The 19,587-nt window shown below is 56.1% G+C and overlaps 2 protein-coding genes across 3 annotated transcripts in view; one reads left to right on the top strand and one right to left on the bottom strand.

Moving 5' to 3' along the window:
* Positions 1-852: 852 nt before the first annotated feature.
* SPACA7 (sperm acrosome associated 7) lies at positions 853-15,566 on the top strand. Of its 2 annotated transcripts, XM_070471395.1 has the most exons (7): positions 853-1,000; positions 4,073-4,129; positions 5,529-5,630; positions 6,594-6,698; positions 8,696-8,791; positions 14,373-14,453; positions 15,305-15,566. In XM_070471395.1, the coding sequence occupies exons 1-7, from the start codon at positions 913-915 to the stop codon at positions 15,376-15,378; spliced, it is 603 nt and encodes a 200-aa protein (XP_070327496.1). In that variant the 5' UTR covers positions 853-912; the 3' UTR covers positions 15,379-15,566. The 2 variants fall into 2 exon arrangements, with proteins under 2 accessions (XP_070327496.1, XP_070327495.1); XM_070471394.1 differs by lacking the exons at positions 14,373-14,453; positions 15,305-15,566 and having other exon boundaries at positions 8,696-8,997.
* A 2,782-nt stretch (positions 15,567-18,348) lies between these two features.
* The window catches only part of TUBGCP3 (tubulin gamma complex component 3), a 34,661-nt gene continuing 33,422 nt past the window's right edge, over positions 18,349-19,587 (bottom strand). Inside the window, exon 22 of the mRNA XM_070471393.1 lies at positions 18,349-19,378. Coding sequence (XP_070327494.1) covers positions 19,220-19,378 — 159 coding nt within the window. The 3' untranslated portion in view covers positions 18,349-19,219. The remainder of the gene's footprint in view (positions 19,379-19,587) is intronic.

The raw sequence follows: 19,587 nt of genomic DNA, 5'->3' as shown, positions 1-19,587 counted from the left end.
GCCGCTCCTCGAGGTAGATTGCTGTCTGCACGTCTGCATTAGTTCCCGGTATCCTCAATAAAAAGAGCCAAAGTGCCCCAGCAGGGGCACCGTCTTTAGGGCCCGTCCCAGGCTTAGGCGGCATGGCTGTTGTGCGTCCAGGATCACCGCCCTGTGGCTGGAGGACTGTCCCACTCGCCCCTCCCCGGGTGGGGTGACTCTGACCCCAGACACGGGAGGCAGTCCATGACTGGGGTGTGGGATGGCTTATGGCCCACGGGCTTCCCTGGAGCCTCAGCGACAGAGTCCGCCTGCCAATGCAGCAGACGTGGGTTCAATCCCTGGGTCAGGAAGATCCCCTGGAGGAGGAAACGGCAGCCCACTCCAGTGTTCTTGCCTGGAGAATCCCATGGACAGAGGGGCCTGGTGGGCTGCAGCCCATGGGGTCTCAGAGTCAGACACGACTGCATGACGGAGCGCGCAGCACAGAGGGGGCCCGGCCGAGCCCGCCGGAGGGCTCGCCGCGGGGTCTCACTGCTGCGAGAGGAGAAGGGGGCTGGAGCTGCGGGGCCCTGGGCACATGGGGAGGCCTGGGCACCACCCCCGCTGCCCTGCCGGCTCCAGCCCTGCGGCTCGGTGAGCCCCAGCCTCCTTCCAACCACCTCTTTTGCCCGAAGCTGGATTGCTGGGTTTGGCAGTTCCCAGGGCCAACAGGCCTGAGGGGGGACCTCATCAGGGGTGAGGAGAAGGGTCCCCGCTCCCCACAGCCCCAGGGGACCCCCTCTTCCCTGTCACGACCCCCACACATGGGCAGGACCCGGCTCCCCTCCTGCCGTGATGTCACACACCCTGGGCATTCCGCTGCATCCTGGAGACGGAGGCGGGAGAAGCTGAGGGGCCTTCAGGAGAGGGTCCTCCTCCTGCTGGAGGGGCATGGCGGCCACCACGGGAGTGACCCTCCTGGTCCTGCTGCTCTGCTGCGGGCAGGGAGCCGAGCTCCCGCCGATCAACCTGACCTCAGGTACAGCCTCGGGGCGGTCGTGGCCGGGAGGACACGGGGGTGCGGGGTTCTCCCAGACTCCTCCCCTGCGTGCCTCCCCAGATTTACCACTTATTCCTAGAGGACGGAGCAAGCTGCATAGCTATCCTATATTCGAAGAGTTTTTCAGACCCCACACTCCGTGGGAGAGTAGCGTGCATTATATACTCTAACTTTTATGATGGAAATTTCTAGCTCACCCAAGAGTAGAGGAGTCGTGGGAAGAAACTCCATTACCTGGTTTCAGTCGCAGACATTTTGCCATCTTGTTTTGCAGACACACACACACTTTTGTGGTTATTGGAGTATTTTGCCATCGCCCAAAATGTCTTAGGATTCCCTGCAAACGCGTCTTGCTAAGTAAGATAAGGGCATTTTCCTTTCCCGCACCTTCAGTGCACTGAAGCACTAACAAAATGAAGAAAACTCCTGAGCAGGGCCAGTCCCGGCCCACGCCCAAACTCCCACCCCCCACCCCCGTCTCAGAATGTCCTTTACAGGCAGCAGGTTCGAATCCCGCCCGGGCAGGCCCCGCTGGGCTCTGGCCGCTGCATCCCGACCCCTGGGTGGAGGAAGGCGACGGCGGATGCCCCCCTCCTGGGATGTGACTCACTGCCCGAGGATTGCGGGGGGCGGGGTCCCCCATGACCCCGCTTTTCTGCCGGGAGACCTGAGCCCAGGCCCCCTCTCACCCTCCTCAGAGGGACAAGCCCAAGGAACGAGGCCCTGCCAGGCCCCTGCCTGGCGCCCAGGGGACGAGCGGCCGGGGGGGCGGTCCCCACAGGGCTCAGGCGGCTCCCCCGAGAAGGATGTGGCCTCAGCCTGGCCCCAAGTGACTGGGGAGGCCCAGACTGCTCCGGGTCTGGGCGGGAGGGCAGGGGGTCCCCTGTCTGACCTCGCCGTGAAGAAGCTGGCATCTCCAGTGGTCTTTCCTCAGGACACTGAGTTTTGAGGCGCCTGCAGGGAGTCATCCCCTGGGTGCCAGGGCGCGGGGTCTGTGACAGGCGGGGACGGGGGCTCACCCCGCGCTGACTCCCCGCTGTCGCTCCTTTTGTGACTCACTGCCCCGGCGCCCCCGGGAACGGCTCCCGCTGGGACTGATCCGAGTCTCCCGACGAAGCCCTGAGCCCGGCCGGTTCCTTGTCCCAACAGAGCGTCCGCAGCAACCCCAAGGGAGCTCAGGGCGGGTCCCGGGCCGTGGTCTCTGCTCTCGGCCTCCAGCCTTGGCAGACACCGGGCTGGCCTGACCCCGAGGACAGCTCAGGGCGGGTTCCGGGCTGTGGTCTCTGCTCCGGCCTCCATTCTCGGCGGACACCGGGCTGGCCTGACCCCGAGGCCGGGAAGGGGGCAGCCCTGGGCCGCGCGAGGGCAGAGGTCACCGTCCTGATTCCCCGGATGGAGCAGAGCACGCCCGCAGAGCTCCACGGCGAGCCTGTGCGGGGCCAGGACGCGCGCTGTGCAGACACGGGGCAAGCAGCGTCGTCCCCGCGCGGGCACAGGCCCGGGGGACCCCGGACGGCAGAGGAGACGCTGGCGGACAGGCAGCCACCCTGACGGCGCGCTGCACGGGCCAGACGGACGTCACCAAACATCAATATTTCTCTGCACACGCGCGCGGGCGGGCTTGCACAGTGGCTCCATTATAATTAGGAACAGACGCAAAATGAGAAGAATGTTTTTAACAAAGCGCTCGCAGGAGCAGCTGTGCCCGTCCGTAATGACTCGCTAACGTCGCCTCCGAAGAGGACTGTGCTTCTGTTTGCGGCGCTGACGGAGGTCAGCGCACTGGGAGGCGATTGTCATCACAGCACAGACCTTTCTCTGCAGTTTTCCTGCATTGTTCTGAGCCCGCGTGTGCGCAGATGAGCGATTGCTATGCAGATTGTCCGTCATTAAAACCATTTCAAAATCAGCGTCGTCATTGGTTTAGTGCAGGAACTTGAACACCCGCAGACACCACCTGAACACTCTGTGTGTGCCATGGGAAGGCGGCCTTGCCCGGGGTCCTGAGGGGTGGCCGTCTGCTCTCTGGTCTCCCTGGGGTCCCGGGGGTCCTGGGGGCGGCCGTTTGCTCTCCAGTCTCCTGGGGGTCCTGGGGGGTGGCCGTCTGCTGTCTGGTCTCCCCGGGGTACTGGGGGCGGCTGTCTGCTCTCTGGTCTCCTGGGGACCCCGGGGATCCTGGAGGGCGGCCGTCTGCTCTCTGGTCTCCTGGGGACCCCGGGGTCCTGGGGGGCGGCCGTTTGCTTTCCAGTCTCCTGGGGGTCCTGGGGGGTGGCCGTCTGCTGTCTGGTCTCCCTGGGGTACTGGGGGCGGCTGTCTGCTCTCTGGTCTCCTGGGGACCCCGGGGATCCTGGGGGGCAGCCGTCTGCTCTCTGGTCCCCCCGGGGCTGGAGGACAGGGCTGATCTTGACCTTGAGTGGAGGATGTGGACCCCAACCTCAGCTCTGAGAAGAGTGGGAGGCACCCTGGGGGTGCAGCGGGTCCAGCGCTCAGGGCCCCTGCACCCTGCCTGGCTCCGCATGGCTGATTCAGGTCAGCGAGGCCGGGAAGGTGGAGCCAGGGGTCCAGGGCCTCACGGAGGACTGGCTTCCAGAGACCAGCCCCCGGGGACCGAGCACCCCAGGGGATCGCTGTTTACAGACGAGGATCCGCAGGGGCCGGGCTCTCTAGGTCCCCAACCAGAGGGGCAGAGGGCAGGTGGCCGTGCCCGTCTCCCTTCCTCCCCGCTACGTCCTCGGCCCCCAGGCAGGCTCGCGGCTGGAACTCATCATCAGGGAGGAGAGTGTGGTTTTCACAGGATGCATGTGTCCCTTCTTACCCTCCCCGAGGGTGGCACCAGTGAGCCTGCCAGGAGCGGGGCTAGTTCCCAGGGCAGGGCCACCGTTATCACCCTCCAACCTCCGTCCAGACGAGCCCTGGGTCCCCAGATCCCATGCGGGTCTCCCTCCCCTCGAGCAGGCTGGTGGGCCCACAAAACCAAACCTATTTGGAGAGAATCAGTGCCTATTCGAGAAACATTGTTAACCTACCAGGGTCTTTATTGTCCCACCCCAGGTACAACTACTACAACGAATAATACAAAAGTTCAGCAGGATATGCTTGGAGTATTCGGTAAGGAACCCCTCCTCTCAAACACGGCCACGTCTGGGTGGGGTAGGGGGTGGGGGGCTGTCGCCCAGATACCCTGGCGCAAGCCGCAGAGGCGGGGGAGGTAGCCGGGTCTGAGGCCCTGCCCGACGGGAGCGGTGATGGGGTGCCTGCAGCCCGGGGCTGGGGTCAGGTGCCCGCTTGGGGAGAACCCAGCCCCGCCAGGTCAGGGAGTGCTGTGACGTGCTGTCCTGGAGGGTCTGACGGTGCCTGCAGCGGGTGTTCAGTCTCCAGGACTGTTGCGGGGTCAGCGGTCAGCGTCCTGCAGGTGTGACGTCCAGAGGCCACCGGCTGCCCCGCGGGCGCTCACACGGGGGTCAGCGCGTGCTCTGTGTGAAGCAGGTCTGGTCGTTGTCCGTGTGCACGTTCAACATGTCATTTCTCTGAAAGGAAAGTTTACATTAGGAAATACATGAGGTTTAAAAGCACCTTTAGGCTTTTCTCACCTTGCACGACTGCTACCTGGGATTTTTTCCAGGGACAATTACACGTATGACGTCCACAGGTGTGGACGTTTCCGTGTGTCTCCACGTGAGCTGGAGCCAGGGGACCAGCCGGCCTCCTTGTTGGGACCGAGGGGCTCCTGGGATGCGGGACGTTCTTGATAAAACAGGAAAAGCAGGTCAAACCAGGGCGGGTGGGTCACCCCGCGGGGCGGGAGTCAGCCCAAACCCAGGGTGTGGACAAGCTGGTCAGCTTGGCCGCGGGGTTCGAGGCTGGGGCTCGGCTCTGATGTGTGTTTGTGTAGCCCCCACCCCAGTCCCTGACTGTGTTAACCGTGTCCTACACGCACGGCTTCGTTTGAACCTCAAACAAATCCTGATGAGATAAGTGCAGACCCCATTGTACAGACGAGGAAGCCCGAGGCCCGAGAGACACGCGTCAGAGGACGTGCAGTGAGAGCAGAGCCAGGTGTGGTCCAGGGCTGCCGACATCAAGACCAGGGCCCGCGGCAGATGCTCCCTGGGCGGATGCGGGGATGCGCAGGCAGAAGCCGGCCGCCTTGGGTAAAATCAGGAAAGACGCTCACGCCTGCCTGCCTGCCTGCCTGCCGGGGCGCAGCTCACAGAGGCAGGGTGTCTCAGAGGGGACAGAGTGGCCTCTGGGGCAGAAGGAGAATCATGACCACGCAGGGTCAGCTGTCCAGCATCCTGTCTCCAGCGGGCGTGTCCAGGGACCCGGATGAGCTCAGGCTTCCAGAAGTTGCTTAGGGATGCAGTGGTCTCCCCCACCAGACAAGGTTTTTAGAAACCAAGTCCATCTCCCCATGGCCTTGGGTCCCTGTGTCCAGTCCTGCTTTCACGGCCTGAGGGCTGTGCAGAGCAGAAGGGTTTAACACGTGTCCTTCTGTGCTTTTCCCAAGATGAAATTCTAGTCCAGGAGATGATGGAGTCAAATAGATCATCAATGTCTAAAATACGAAATAGTGGAACAACGTTATCAACAAGATTATTGAAGGAGAAAAGCAAGTATACACTTTTTCAAGCCTTAATTGCCAGCATTCCTGGAGGTCTGTGGTGTGTATGCATAGTTTCATCTTGGCAGCATCTTTGAGATCAGCTACTCCTGGGGCAAAAGCAGATGGAGGTGTGAAGGACACAGTAGTCCCACATTTTCTGAAATCTTCCCGAGGCAGGAAGGTCAAACCCAGACGGGCGAGACAAGCTCCTGTACTCTGGGGAGGGCATCTCTGGGGGCACATGCAGGAGAGGCCTGGTGCTTGGGGTGCGTGTGGGGTTTAGTCACTGCAGGACCCCAGGATGCAGGCAGACGGAGCTCCTGACTACCCGGCGAGTGTGGCGCTCCCCTCAGCCTCCTGAGAGCAGGGGCGGGGAATTGACCCCAGCCGACAGGGGACAAGACTAGGGTCTGGACGGGCTGGCCCGGCCACAGAGCTGACAGTGAACAAAAGCGTGCTTTTCCAAAGTGCAAGTTGCTGTTGCTCCATCGCTCGGTCGTGTCCGACTCTTTGCAACCCCGTGGACGGCAGCACGCCAGGCTTCCCTGTCCTTCACCATCTCCTAGAGTTTGCAGCTTAGCGTGGTCCAAACATACACAGAAAAGGGAAATAGCACCCTGAGGTCCAAGCAGAACACTCGGTTAACCCTCAACGATGCTGAGAGCCGTGTGTCTGAAATTACAACAGAGCATGGAACGCATTCAGCAGCAGGGAAGGTCAGCGTTTACGTGAAATTCTGCATCCAGATGTCAATGCCAGTTCCTGGGATTAGCTCTCGGAACATCCGCCGAACGGCTGGGTTCACAGAGGTCAGAGAATGCCCGCCTGTGCATGTTGACTCCCTAGAGCACGTTGTCAGGAGAAGCTGGAAAGTGTGTTAGCGCCCCCGCCTCAGGTTCCAAAGCGCAGTGTGGGTCAGAGCATCCCTGCATCATGCTTTCTCCTATTCTTTCCACGCTCCTCCTCAAGATGCCAGCATTGATGAGAGCGACCAACTCAGCGCTGGTGAGGGTTTCCATGAGTTTGCAGACGTGTCACCAATATCTCTGGAGGCTGAGGACAAAATTCTCAACGGTAAATGCACCCCGGCAGGCCCGCACCTGAGCTCAGACGTGGTGCAGACAGAGACGCCTCTTCCCAGGACAAACAGCCCAGGCTGGAGAGTGAGGCTGCTTTCCGCAGATCACTGCGGCTCGGGAGGGGAGCTGCCTCAGAACATGTTCCGGCAGGCCCACTAGTGTCTCTGAGGCGGGGCCCCGGGATCTGCATTTCAGCCCATCCCCCAGTCTCTCCAGTGAGCTGGCAGCTGGCATTTGGAATACGGAGCAGGCAGAGGGCTGGCATTTCTAACGTCTCAGAAGGCGCCGCACACCGGGACCCGTGTGGATCGCCTGCAGCCCAGTATGGTGTTGGTCTGTTTCTATCAGAGGTGGTGGTCTGTTTCCATCACGCATCTCTGCTTATTGATTGGGATTCTGCTTTAAGAAAGAGCTTGCCCTTTATAAATATGTGTGCATATTGAAATGCTTCTTAATATCCATTCACACTCGTAAACACTCTATTCGGTCAATTTTGGCATGCTAATGTCATTCTTTTCTTTGTCCACACTGCCCCGAACTTGCCTGGGGAACACCTTCCGTTTGGTTTTTCTGTCCTTCGTCACCCCGCCCTCGGCATGTCCTCACTCTCTGGCGCCACAGCACGTCCTGGGCAGAAGCAGACAGACCCACGCACACACACAGACGCCCACAGGCACGCAGACACACACCTCTGTGCTGGGTCCCCTGTCCCCCTCCCCGCTCCCCTTGCTTCTCTCTAAGCCACAGTGCACCCCTCGAGCATCACAGGGTTCTTTCAGGACCCTTTGTGAAGCTCCTTTTGGTACCACTTTGTCAGAAACCTGGCTCCCACTTTCCACAACATATTCAATCAGTCGCTCAGTCCTGGATTCAGGATGCTGCCCCCCCAATCCTAGAGAAGACCCAGGCTCCCTGCTGCAGAATGACGCCTGTGATTTAGTGTGGCCCGGGGCCGCCCCTCCCCCTGGCACCCCACACGCGGCTTCTTCCCGTCATCAGCTACCTACTGCTGTTTGCTCTCCACATCGGTCCCTTCTTCCTGTTCTTTATAAATACTTATTTACAGACTTCCCGGTGGCACAGACTGTAGAAGCATCTGCCTACAATGTGGGAGAGCCGAGTTCAATCCCTGGGTCGGGAAGATCCCCTGGAGGAGGAAATGGCAACCCTCTCCAGTATCCTTGCCTGGAAAATCCCACGGACGTACGGAGGAGCCTGGCGGGCTATAGCCCATGGGGTCGCAAAGAGTCGGACACGACTGAGCGACTCCACTTCATTTACGCTTTGACTCTGCAGCACATCACCGTGGTTCTGGAAGTGACAGCTATAAAAAAGGGACAGATACGCCTCCCCCGCCCCATATCCCCACCCAGCTGCAGGGGACCAGCCTCGTCAGATCCACCCTGCCCTTGCTGGGTCTCCTTTTGCACAGATGAGGAGATGAGGGATATCCGTGTGTCCCTCCTTTATTGCTCTGTAATTGCTCAGTGTATTCACACTGTAAATCGCGTCTAGACTTTTTTTTCCCACTCAGCCTTGACAACTGAGAACCATTCCGCATGGCCACGGTCTCGGTCTAGTTCCCACAGCCGCTCGGCGGCCCCCAGGGCGTGTGAGCCTCACTAGTGCCCGTTATCGGCACAGTCTTCCCACTTGTTTCCAGCCGCTGCAGCTGCCAACGCTACGAACACTGCTGCAACGAACAGCCTGGCACGTGTGAAGCTTCCTATTGTTGGCGATGAATCTCCAGGGAAAATTCTTAGGACTGGGAAGGGGGTCAAAAAAGGAGTGACCTGTAATCTTAAGAGTCAGATGATGCCTGACCCCGGTGTTCATTATACATAATAACTTCCCAAAACACTTTCCAATGAAATCTGAAAACAAGAGTGGTGTTTTAACCCAAACTTCTAAAGAAAAAGTGTGAGCCAAGATGTCGATGAATATGTAATCACGCAAACGTTTCCCCCTTTCTCCCCATGTTCTTCATCCAAGAACCCAGTGTTGACGCGTCTCACCACACCAGCGGCCCCGAGGGTTACCATGAGTCGCAGATCTCCTCAGGCACTGCAGACAGTCTTCACGGTAACGGTAAGAGCAGCCTGCCGACCCGCCCGGGCTGGCACCCGCGTGCAGAGGAGAGAGGCTGTGGGATCCAGCCTCCCCTCCGTGTGCGCCCACGCTTCTCAGATGCCGCCAACCTGATGGGTGAGGAGGGCTCCCATCTTCTCTTAATTTGCAATTTTCTAACTAAGAGTGAGTTTGGACAGCTCATATTTTAAAGGCCAATCTTTCCTCATTACAAGATCTTTCCTTTTATTCTTCCCTTCAGTCATTCTTCAAGGCTTGTGTTTAAAATATAGTGGAAACATACGGTATAAACGCTGTAACTTGCTTCTCAGGCAATATTGCAATGATTTTCTCTTCTCCTTCCGGTTGTATTAAGGTAGAACTGACAGGCGTGCAGCAGGACTGTCTGATTTACACGCGTCGCAGAACGACGACCACAGTTCAGGAAGCTAGCTCCCCGAGCGCCCTGCCGGGGTTCACGTTAAGGAAGCCCCAGGAGAAGCAAGCATCTGGGTGCTTGAATCCTGTCAGAGAGAGAACGTTCTAATTCCATCCTTTCACATGTCGCCGTGCAGCTTTCCCAGCACCGTTTGTTGGGGAGACTGTCCTTTTTCCGCTGTGTGGTCTTGCCTCCTCTGTCGTGGATTAGCTGGCTGTAGGTGTGTGGGTTTATTTCCGGGCTCTCTCCTGTCAAATGGATCTCTGTGTCTGCTTCCACACCAACACCACATGGCTTTGATTCCTGTGGCTTTGTACCACTTATCTGAAGCCTGGGAGGGTTGTGCCTCCAGCTTTGTTCTTTTTCCTCAGAATTGCTCTGGCAATTCTGGGTCTTTTGTGGTTCTGTATAAATTTTAGCATTATTTGTTCTGGTTCTGTGAAAAGTGTCGTGGGTAATTTGATATGGATTGAGTTAAATTGGGAGCTTGCTTTGAGTAATATATCCATTTTAACTGTACTAATTCTGCCAATCCAAGGGCCTGTCTTTCCATTTTTTTTTTTTTGGAATCTTCTTCAATTTCATTTATCAGTGTTCTATGGTCCTCATCATGTGTCTTTCATCTCCTTTCCTTTATTTCCAATGTTTCAGCATCACTTTAAGTACACAGCACATACTTGGGCATTGCTTTCTAAGGAGCGTTACCAAAAAATAAATTTAATGCCTGAGTTAAGCTGATGTGCATCATTGATGTGACTGGTAAAGCCTGAGAGTCTCACATCGACAGAACTTTAAAGGAAACTGGTAACTATGGGGTAAACCCAAACAAGGATTCCTGAGTCAAACAATAATCAAAATAAAACTCAATATGTGGCCATCTTACTCCGATTCAGAAATGAACTGAGGCTCAGGGAGGCTCGTCTTCCTTCCTGCGTTCCTTCCTCCCGGACTATCAGGTCCCGGCCCCGTGAGGGTGACATCCACGTCTCCGAAGAGGGCTGCTCAGGACAAGCCCGCCGCGGCGATCGATGGGAAGAGGCTCTGGGTGGTCAGAGCCCATTCCAGTTTCAAGTCCTCCTGAGCACCCCACAAGGAGGCTGCAGCCCCGGAGAAGCCACGACTCAGGCGCCCCGATGCCTGAGCCTGGGCTGACCTGTGCTCGGGCAGGGTGCCCGCGGGCCCCACCAGGGGCGCAGCAGCGCTCATCTCTGGGCTGAGAGTGCATGTCAGCTTGGAGCCTGGTTGTCGGACAGGAACGTGGAGCGAGATCACCCCGGGCAACAGAGAGCTGTCTCGGGTGTGAGATCTGAGGCCACATGGCCCCGCCTGGGGGTCCTGGGGCGAGAGGAACCTGCAAGGGGACCCTCTCCGGGACCCAGGAGAGCCCCCAGCCGTTTCCCAGAGGCCCCTGGGGCAGCGGCGGCTCTGACAGCTCCCCACAGTCCTTCCTTCATCCGTCTTGGCGGCTTCACTCGCGTTTTTCAATGAGCCGGAAACACTGCCGCGGAGAACGAGGCGGTGTCTGCCTCGCCAGTGAGTTCCCGGTGGAACCGACATCATCAGTCTAGAAGCCAGCAGCCAGCGCCCGGAGACACAGATTTATCTAGAACTTCCTCCACTTGCCAGAGATAAAGCCACCTCCATGAAATTGCTTCTGATCCTGTTACGTTGCTTCAGCTCCCTGAACTTCTGTGCCATCATCTGTAAGCTGAAGCTAGTGGAGCTTTGCTGGGGCTAGTGGTAAATAACTCACCTACCAACGCAAGAGGTTTGATCCCTGGGTCAGGAGGATCCCCGGAGAAGGAAATGGCAACCCAGTCCAGTGTTCTTGCCTGGAGAATCCCATGGACAGAGGAGCCTGGTGGGCTGCGGTCCCGGGGTCTCAGAGTCGGACATGACTGAGCATGTTGCTGTGTTCAGACGCTCAGTCGTATCCGACTCTGTGACCCCATGGTCTGCAGCATGCCAGGCCTCCCTGTCCATCACCAACTCCTGGAGCTTGCTCAAACTCATGTCCGTTGAGTCAGTGATGCCATCCAACCATCTCATCCTCTGTCATCCCCTTCTCCTCCCGCCTTCAATCTTTCCCAGCATCAGGGGCTTTTCCAGTGAGTCGGCTCTTCGCATCAGGTGGCCAAAGTACTGGAGCTTCAGCATCAGTCCTTCCAGTGAACACCCAGGACTGATCTCCTTTAGGACTGATGACTGAGCATACACACACACAATAGACCCTTCACCTGTGGAGCTATTGTGAGGATTAAATAAATGCAGGTAAAGAACTTGGGCAGACAGAGCCTCGTTCATAAGAAATGTCAGCCTTTATGAAGGTATAATTTTCACGCAGTGAAATCCGTCTTCTTTAGCATCCCACTTCCTCAAGTTTTGACAAATGCATAGCGCTGTGTCGCCAACACGGAGAGCAGATACAGAAAAGGCGGGTCACCCAAGTTCCACGCCTCTGTGTAGTCAGCTTCTTCCCCTGCCCCCAGCCCTGAGAAGGCCTGGCCAGTTTCGTCCCTTTTCCGGAATGTCTACGTGAGGCGTCGTGCGCTGTGTAGACCGAGCCTGGCTTCCTCCATCAGCGATTTGCCAAGTCACGTGTGCGTCTGCCACCTTCCTCCTCCTCCGTGAGTGACGCTCCACTTGAACCACAGCTTGCTTGTTCCTCACCAGGTGAATGACATTTGAACGGTTGCCAGGTTTCAGAATTACAAATAAAGCCACTGCGACCGTCTATATAGTAGCTTTGAGGTAAATAAAAATTTTCATTTCATTTAAATAAATATCTAGAGGTATGGTAACTATGTTTTACTTTGTCAGAAACTGTTGAAACAGGTTTTGCTGGATCCTCCCCAATATTTGATATTTCTACTATTTAACAAATCTAGTGAGCCTGCAGGAGTACCTTCTTGCAGTGCTAATTTTCATTTCTCTAGTAACCAATAATGTTGAGCATCCTGTCCTGTTTATTTGCCTGTAGGAAACACCAATCCACCCCAGTATTCTTGCTCGGAGAACCCGTGGGCAGAGGAGCCCGGTGCAGGCTACAGTCCACGGGGTCACAGAATCGGACACGACTGAGCATGCACGCATATGCATATCTTCTTTGGTCAAACCTCTGTTCAAATATTTTCTCCATTATTAGTTTCTTTTCCTATTGCATTTTGAGAAGTATCTGTATGTTTTGGATACAAGTCCTTCATCAGATATGTGATTGGAAAATATTTTCTACCAGACTGTGGTTTGCTTTTTCATTTGCATAACATTGTTTTTCAAGGATCAGAAGTTCTTAATATTGATCAAGTCCAATTTATCAATTTTCATTTTCTGGATCATGTTTTTGGTGTCAAATATCCAAAATCTTTGCCTAATTCAAAGTCACGAATACTCCGTATGTTCTTTTCTTTACAGCTGCAGCTTTCACGTTTGGGACTCTGGCCCACTCCCAGCTCATGGTGTACATTATGAAAGGTACAGATGTCTTGTGTTGGTCTGACTTTCTCGCACATCAAGGTTCCATTGTTTCAACACCATTTGTTGAACGACCTCAGCTTTCCCTGTCGACTTGCTTTTGCTGACATTTTGCTCTTGAATTGCCAGATGGTGTCAATCAGTTGATGGCATGTGTGTGGGTCTATTTCTGGATTCTCTCTTTTATTCCATTGACATAAGATCTATTCTTTCTCAGATAGCACATTGTATCAGTCACTATATGTTTACAACAATATTTGAAATCAGGTAGTGTGAATCCTCCTACTTTGGTCTTGATTTTCTAAATCAATTTAGCTCTTCTGGTTCCTTTGTCTTGTCACAAAAATTTAAGACACAGCTTTTTAATTTCTAAAAAAAAAAAATCAGATGTGGTTTTGATTGGGATTTCTACAACTCCACAGACCATTGGGAAGAAGCTGACATCTGGACAATATCTGGTCTCCAAACTGGCAGTGACTTCATTTCTTTAGGTCTCCCGTGATTCTTCTCATCAGTGATTAAAACCCTGCAAACATTTAATCATATTTATACATACACATTTACTAATTCTTGGTGTTGTTACAAACGGTACTTCTTTTCATTTCCAGTTGTCTGTTTCTAGTGTATGGAAATGTGATTGTTTTACACTGATCCTGTAACCATCACCCCGAGCAACCCGCCCTTCAGTCCCAGGAAACTTCCTGCAGAATCATCAGGATTTTCTTTATAATCACATCATCTGTGAACAGTTTTATTTATATACCTATACATATATATCTTCTATCTATTTTTCTTGCCTTATTACCCCAGCTCCAGTACAATGCTCAGTGTTAAATAGTAGAGGTTAGAATGAACACTCTTTCATAACTTAGAGTGAAAACATTAAGGATGCTTTTACTAAAGGTGATGTTAGCTGTGGGCATTTTTAATAGAACCCTTTCATTAGGTTGAAGAAGTTCCCTTCCTCTCCTAGTTTATTGAGTGTTTTTATGGTGAATGGGAGTTGAGTTTTGGCCAAATCTGTTTCGGTACCTGTTGCAGGCACAGTGAACTTTTTTGGTAAAAAGTCAGACAGTAAATAATTTAGCTTCTGGGGGGCAAGGTGGCTCCTGCTCTCACTGCTTACTACATCCTGGCACAGAAGTAGCCAGAGACAATGCATAGAAGCCTGGGTGAGCTTCTCATTCAACAAAACTTCGCTCATTAGAATAGGTGCTGATCCACTCTCATCAAGAGAAAAGAGGCAAGGAAAAGAGAGGTCGCTGCTTTTGGCATAATAACTTACAGCCCACAAGTCCTCGTTCACCAGCCACTGATCTTTGGAAATGATCAACTGGTTTGTTTTGTTTTTTTAATGCTGTTCATATCATGAGTTACACGAAATTGATTTTTGAGTGTTGAACCAGCCTTGTATTCCCAGAATAAACCCAGCTGGTCATGACAGTATCATTTCTATACATCTTGGATTCAGTTTGCTAAAATGCACTTAATTTTAATTTTCCCACCTGTGTTCACTGGTGACATCTGCCTGGAAGGGAGGATGTCTCCAGGCCCTGCCCGAGGCCCCGAGCCACGTCAGGAGCTGTGTCAGGTGCTGCTGTCTTGGAGCTCATGGTTTCTAACGTTGAAAAGACGTTTGGAATCTTGCCTTAACTTTCAAAGACTTGATTGTTTTATTAATTTTCCCCCCAGGAAAGAAGCACCCCAAAACTGATCAACAATTGAAACAATCGGTTCTGGACATGATCCTTCAAAATATTGGAAAATCTTCAGGTAAAGCGAACAACGGCGTGGTGGTAACAGGGGTCGTCCCCCTTGGTGGGAAGGGAAGTACGGAGTCCACTCGGAGGACCCCCGTGGGCCATGAGCAGCTCCGGACGAGAGGAGACGCCATCCTAGGGGGACCCTGTGAGCCCCACCCCAGAGCCCACGGTCCCGGGGTCACCAGCCACCTGCGGGCTCCCCACCCTCCTTGGCTGAACCAAGCGAGACTGAGCCTCTCTCCAGAAATAACTGGGGTGAGGGGGACTGTGAGACACCCACGTGCCCCGGTGCCCAGGCCCAGGGAGGTCACCGCAGCGGCGGGCAGCCACGTGCCTTGCTGCCGGCACCTCCCGCCCGGGACCTGCTTCCCAGGCCTTTTCAGACACCTCGGCCTCGGCCTCTCGTGCCTCTGAAGCTGCGGTTCTGCATCCCCTCCTCACTCACCGACAACCTCCCCTAAACCCACCTCCCCACTCCTCCTCCACGCAAACTGGCAAACTCCTTCCCCCCGCTGCCCGCAGACCAGGGCGTCACCAGCAGAGCCGCTGGGATCCCAGGGAGGCTCAGGGTGGGGGGTGGAAGTCCTGGAACTTCTCAAGGAAATCTCTCTGCACAGGAAACTCGCTCCAGTAAGCGGCAGAGGAAGAGAGTGGCCCGGGGCTGTGCGCTCCGAGGGAGCCCCCCCGAGCGGGGCACCCAGACTGCGTGCGCGCACACCGACCCTTAGCAATAAAGGGCATATGTATGTACACACGTCACGCTGGTAACTGTCCCGCAGAAGGACACTGTTCTCTTCTGTGACCTTAAGCAGTCCCTTTAAATGTTAAGCTAGAAGGTGAGGGTATGTGGTTTTCTTTTAGTTTTCATAAAGAAACCGGAAACAAGCAAAAAAATACATTTGAGAAGAGCACGCAGACCCGCCTCTTTGCTATAGGGCAAGGCTTGAGATCCTCGAGGATCCCGTCCATGAAGAGCCAGCCTGAAGGCCTGAGTGTCAGCCCTCCCGCCTCCCCCCTCTGGCAACAAAGTGCACATAAACGCCGTTGCGCCGCCCCGTTCACCAGGCTGGGGAAATGCAAACTGGGGCTCCGTGTAGGTTTTATGAAACGAGCGTGGGAACACAGAGGAACGCGGTGGAGGGGTGCGAGAGGATCCGGGCAGCAGCGCCTGCCGTCTGACCCCCACTGCTCCCCCCACTGCCGACCAGGGTGCTTTGCTGTGCTGCTTCCATCTGCGAACCCTTCATGAGTGTCTTTCCGTTGGATCCCATTCAGCTGAAAAGGCGCTGTGTTCAGCTGAAAGTCAACCCCTCTCCATGGCTAATGGAGCCAATGCGTTTGCAGAGACCTCCATTGCACAATTACCAGGGCAGGTTGCACTGTCTTCGTTGAGCCAAAGAGAGGACAAGAAGAAGCTCTAAGGGAGGGTGACACGGGGAAGAAGGCAGGACAACCTGGAACAGAACAGCTTGTCATTCACTAATTTGACCTCCTAACTATCTCTACTGCTCCAGCCTTAGTCAACAAGTGGGACATCGTCCCCACCACAGAAAACCTGAGCTGGGAGGAAGCAAGGTCAGCATGGCAGCAGGAGGGCATGGAGATGCGAGGGCATCGAGGCCACCACCGGCAGCCCGGTGTGCCCAGGAGGTCCAGAGCCTCCATGGAAACTCTTGTCCAAGTTTCACCTTGAGCGAGACTCGGCGCCGGAGGGCAAGAGGTGGGCAGCGGCTGCCCACGCCTGTCAGAGGGCCTGGGCCGCAGGGGCACAGGTGTTCAGAGAGGAGGGGGCAGGGGCCAGGCCCGGCCCCCGTGGGGTAACGACCACCTGTGGGACCAGCCCTGTGCCCACAGGGGCGTCTCCAGATACCCGGGTAACACAGAAGCCATGAAGGCCACAGCGGGTGCCTGGAGCAGGGCAGGTCCCCTGCGAGGTGGGGAGGGGAGGCCTGACAGCATCCCCATGGGGCAGACGCAGGCTGTCGCACCCTCTGGGGACCCCCGGGGGTGGGGGCTGGGGTGAGGTTAGTGGTGGAGCTGGTGAACCCTTTGGAGGACACCAGGCGGAAGCTGCCGTCAGCAGCATGAAGCTGTGCTCCAGGCAAGTTGCTATGCAACTTTCCCTCCTTGCATTTTTATTAAAAGCCAAACCGGAATAAAGGCAGAGAAGCACATTTCTCTTCTTGAAGAGACACCTGCATCATGTCCTCAGAACAATATCCAGAGTCAGTTGGTTGAATTTCCACACCGTTTGACTCAATTCTCTGGAGGCAGAGATCCCTGTGTGCCCACGCCCCTGCTCCCCGAGTCCGAGGGCTGGGTGAGGCCCGGAGGCTGCCGCGGCTGCACACACCCCACCCGCAGCGGCCCCTGCAAGCAGGCGGGGGGTCTGACCCCGAGGGCCCAGCCCCAGCGCAGGGCCTCAGCGTCTGGCAGCCTGCTCTCGCGGGGCCAGGTGACCCCAGCACGGCGCCTGCTGCACCTGAGTCCCCCGGATCGCACAGCAGTGCAGACGCACTCAGGGTGGGGGGCCTGCCCGGCTGCCCAGGCGCACACACCACCCCCCAGCGTGGCCATCGTGGTTTCCACTCGTCTTGCCCTCGCATGGACCTGGCGCCCCGTGACCCAGTCCGAGTGTGACCGTGGCTATTCGACCCAAGTCTCCTTTCCCTGCAAGTGGGGCTCTCCGTGGGCTGTGCCCTCCTGTCCCGGAGTCCAGTCTGGAGGACACGCCCTCCCCAGAGATGGGGAGTTGCCCACGATTGGAGTCTGCTGGCGACCAGGCCCGGGGTACAGGCCACTCGCCCACCAGGACAGGCGGCCAGTTCTACAGCACGAGACCAGCCTTGGGGCTTTGGCCTCAGCAATTGGCCTCCCTGGGCAGCGGCGGTGGGGTCAGCGGGGGCAGGAGGTCCCGTCCACTGGGCACAGGGCCCCACTGACCAAGGACTGTGCTCTGGCCCCACCCAGCCCCGCCCCCCGTGACGGCCCAGAAGCTGAGAGCCTTGATCGTTTTCTGGTGGAAGCAGTGACCTCCCGGGGCCATGGGGGACTCCTGCCTCCAGACAGCTCACCCACCGTGGGCTCTCCCCTCTCCCACCCTAGGTGGAGCCCCCACTCAACGCTGACTCTTCTGGGCGGGACCCTGCTGAGTGACAGGCTGCCTGACCCTCAGACCCACAGCCCATCGTGGGGTGTGAGCGCCTCCACTTGTCCCCGCCCCGCGGCCCCGCCCCGGCCCCGCCCCGCGGCCCCGCCCCGGCCCCAGCCCCGCCCCAGCCCGCCCCCGGCCCCAGCCCCGCCCCGCCCCGCAGCCCCGGCCCGGCCCCAGCCCCGCCCCGCGGCCCTAGCCCCGCCCCGCAGCCCCGGCCCCGCCCCGCCCCGCCCCACCCGGCCCCGCGAAGCTCCTCCTCAGCCCACAGGCCAGCATTGACTACCTGACGGCTCTCCAGCGGCGGGCGACCATGCTTTCTGCCGAGGACTTGTCTCTGGGAGACGCTCGGGGCAGAACAGAGGCAGGCTCGAGGCCCGCGGGCTCTGGGCAGTCGTCTCAGAGACGGACTGGGGAACCTGCTTCCCAGCTCCGCCACACGAATTTCTAAACCAAAGTAAACGTGAAGGGCTTTCACCCTAGGAAGGGCTGACCCTCACCCTGGGTCCTGCAGGACCCTGCGCCCAGAGGAGCCGGTGTGGGTGTCGGAACACCAATCTCCCCTCACCTCTGCTGGTGCGGAGACCCTCGCTCACGCAAGCCCAAGGGGCGCACACGGCCCAGCTTCCTGGCTTCAGACGCAGTAATTCACGCGCTGAAGCAGAAACCCTGCTGACACCCGGCCCCGGAGCCTGGGGGGTGGGGGGGTGGGGGACTGTCCTCTCAGACAACTGGAGAAAAAAACCAACACATCTGAAAGATAATTGCTTTTAATTGTCTTAGTTTTCACTTACGCAACATAATAAAGGCAGATTTATGTGACTTGATATGACATTTTTACAAAAAATGTCCCCCCAACATCTGGGCAGCAGTATATAAATATTTACAATGAAAAAATAGGCAAGGAAAAAGGAAATCTTCATTATTCAAGACAATTTCTTTCCAATGTTTATCAGAAACCTGAAAATAAAGTACTTCATTAACTTTCCAGGCATCCATATTTACACCATGCTTCAGCTGATGGTTCAAGGACTGAGGCATCAGGACTCTGCCCTTTTCTACACTATTTCCCAAGTTATCTGAAAGTAAATGAGATACAAAAATGTAAACTTTGAAGGAAGAGAAAAAAACAATACGTGTAAATGCACTGATAGGCCCTTAGAGAGGTTATTTTACACTAAAAACCAAAATAAAATGCTCTCTATATTTCCTTAGTAGGGACGTTAGATTTCAATTTAATTTGGTTACATTAACAAAACTGCCTCTAAAGAGGATGTTAAAAAAATAGCAATGACATTACCATCTCAACTGATGAATATCCATCGCCTTAATTTTCTCTAAAAGAAAAGTGTGATCTTTTAAAAAGTGACAAATATAAATCATACTGTGGAGGGCTTAAGAAGCCTCAAAGTATGGTATCTTTTACATATGAAGACTTTAAAAAATAAATTCGGATAGTGCAAGCCAGCCTGTTTAACTTGGTGTCGTCACAAACACGGTCAGCCCCGCCGCCTAGAAGCATGCCCTGCCTCTGGCCGAGCCGGCCGGCAGGGCTGCGGGCTGCGGGCAGCAGGCCGTCCTGGAGGCCATGCGACGCTCCCGTGACGACGCCCCGCGGCCAGGCCTCAGGTGTGGGAGCTGCGCCGGCCCCGGGCGCCCAGGGAGACGCGCAGCCGTGGCTCCCGCGCACGGTAGTGCTCGTTGAAGTCCAGCCTGAAGCTCAGGAAGCGCAGGCTCTCATCGGGGCTGGTCGTCAGCAGCACCAGGAACTGCTGTACCACGCCCTGTGGAGACAGGGATGCACTCGCTCATGCGCGGTCGGAGCCCCCACTGCAGAGCCCCGCGGCGGGTTCCGGCAGTTCCCACCATGGCGGGGTCCCGGGACCAGGGGGGCACACCATCAATGGAATTCACAACAGCAGCTTCACGGGAAAGGACTAACCAACAGATTTTCCTTCTGGCCCTTAAGTTCTACAAGAATCAGTGAAACAGC

The sequence above is a fragment of the Odocoileus virginianus genome, chromosome 8, assembly GCF_023699985.2.
Source record: "Odocoileus virginianus isolate 20LAN1187 ecotype Illinois chromosome 8, Ovbor_1.2, whole genome shotgun sequence".
NCBI classification, from domain to species: Eukaryota; Metazoa; Chordata; class Mammalia; order Artiodactyla; family Cervidae; genus Odocoileus; species Odocoileus virginianus.
Note: the sequence above shows the minus strand (reverse complement) of the source record. Positions and strands in the feature narration are given on the sequence as shown.

Excerpts from the sequence above, each read along its gene's own strand:
- SPACA7 (XM_070471394.1), top strand. The coding sequence starts at position 913 with ATGGCGGCCACCACGGGAGTGACCCTCCTGGTCCTGCTGCTCTGCTGC. Across the intron at positions 1,001-4,072 it reads GCCGATCAACCTGACCTCAG|GTACAACTACTACAACGAAT; the intron begins GTACAGCCTCGG and ends GTCCCACCCCAG. Across the intron at positions 5,631-6,593 it reads AAGATTATTGAAGGAGAAAA|ATGCCAGCATTGATGAGAGC; the intron begins GCAAGTATACAC and ends CTCCTCCTCAAG.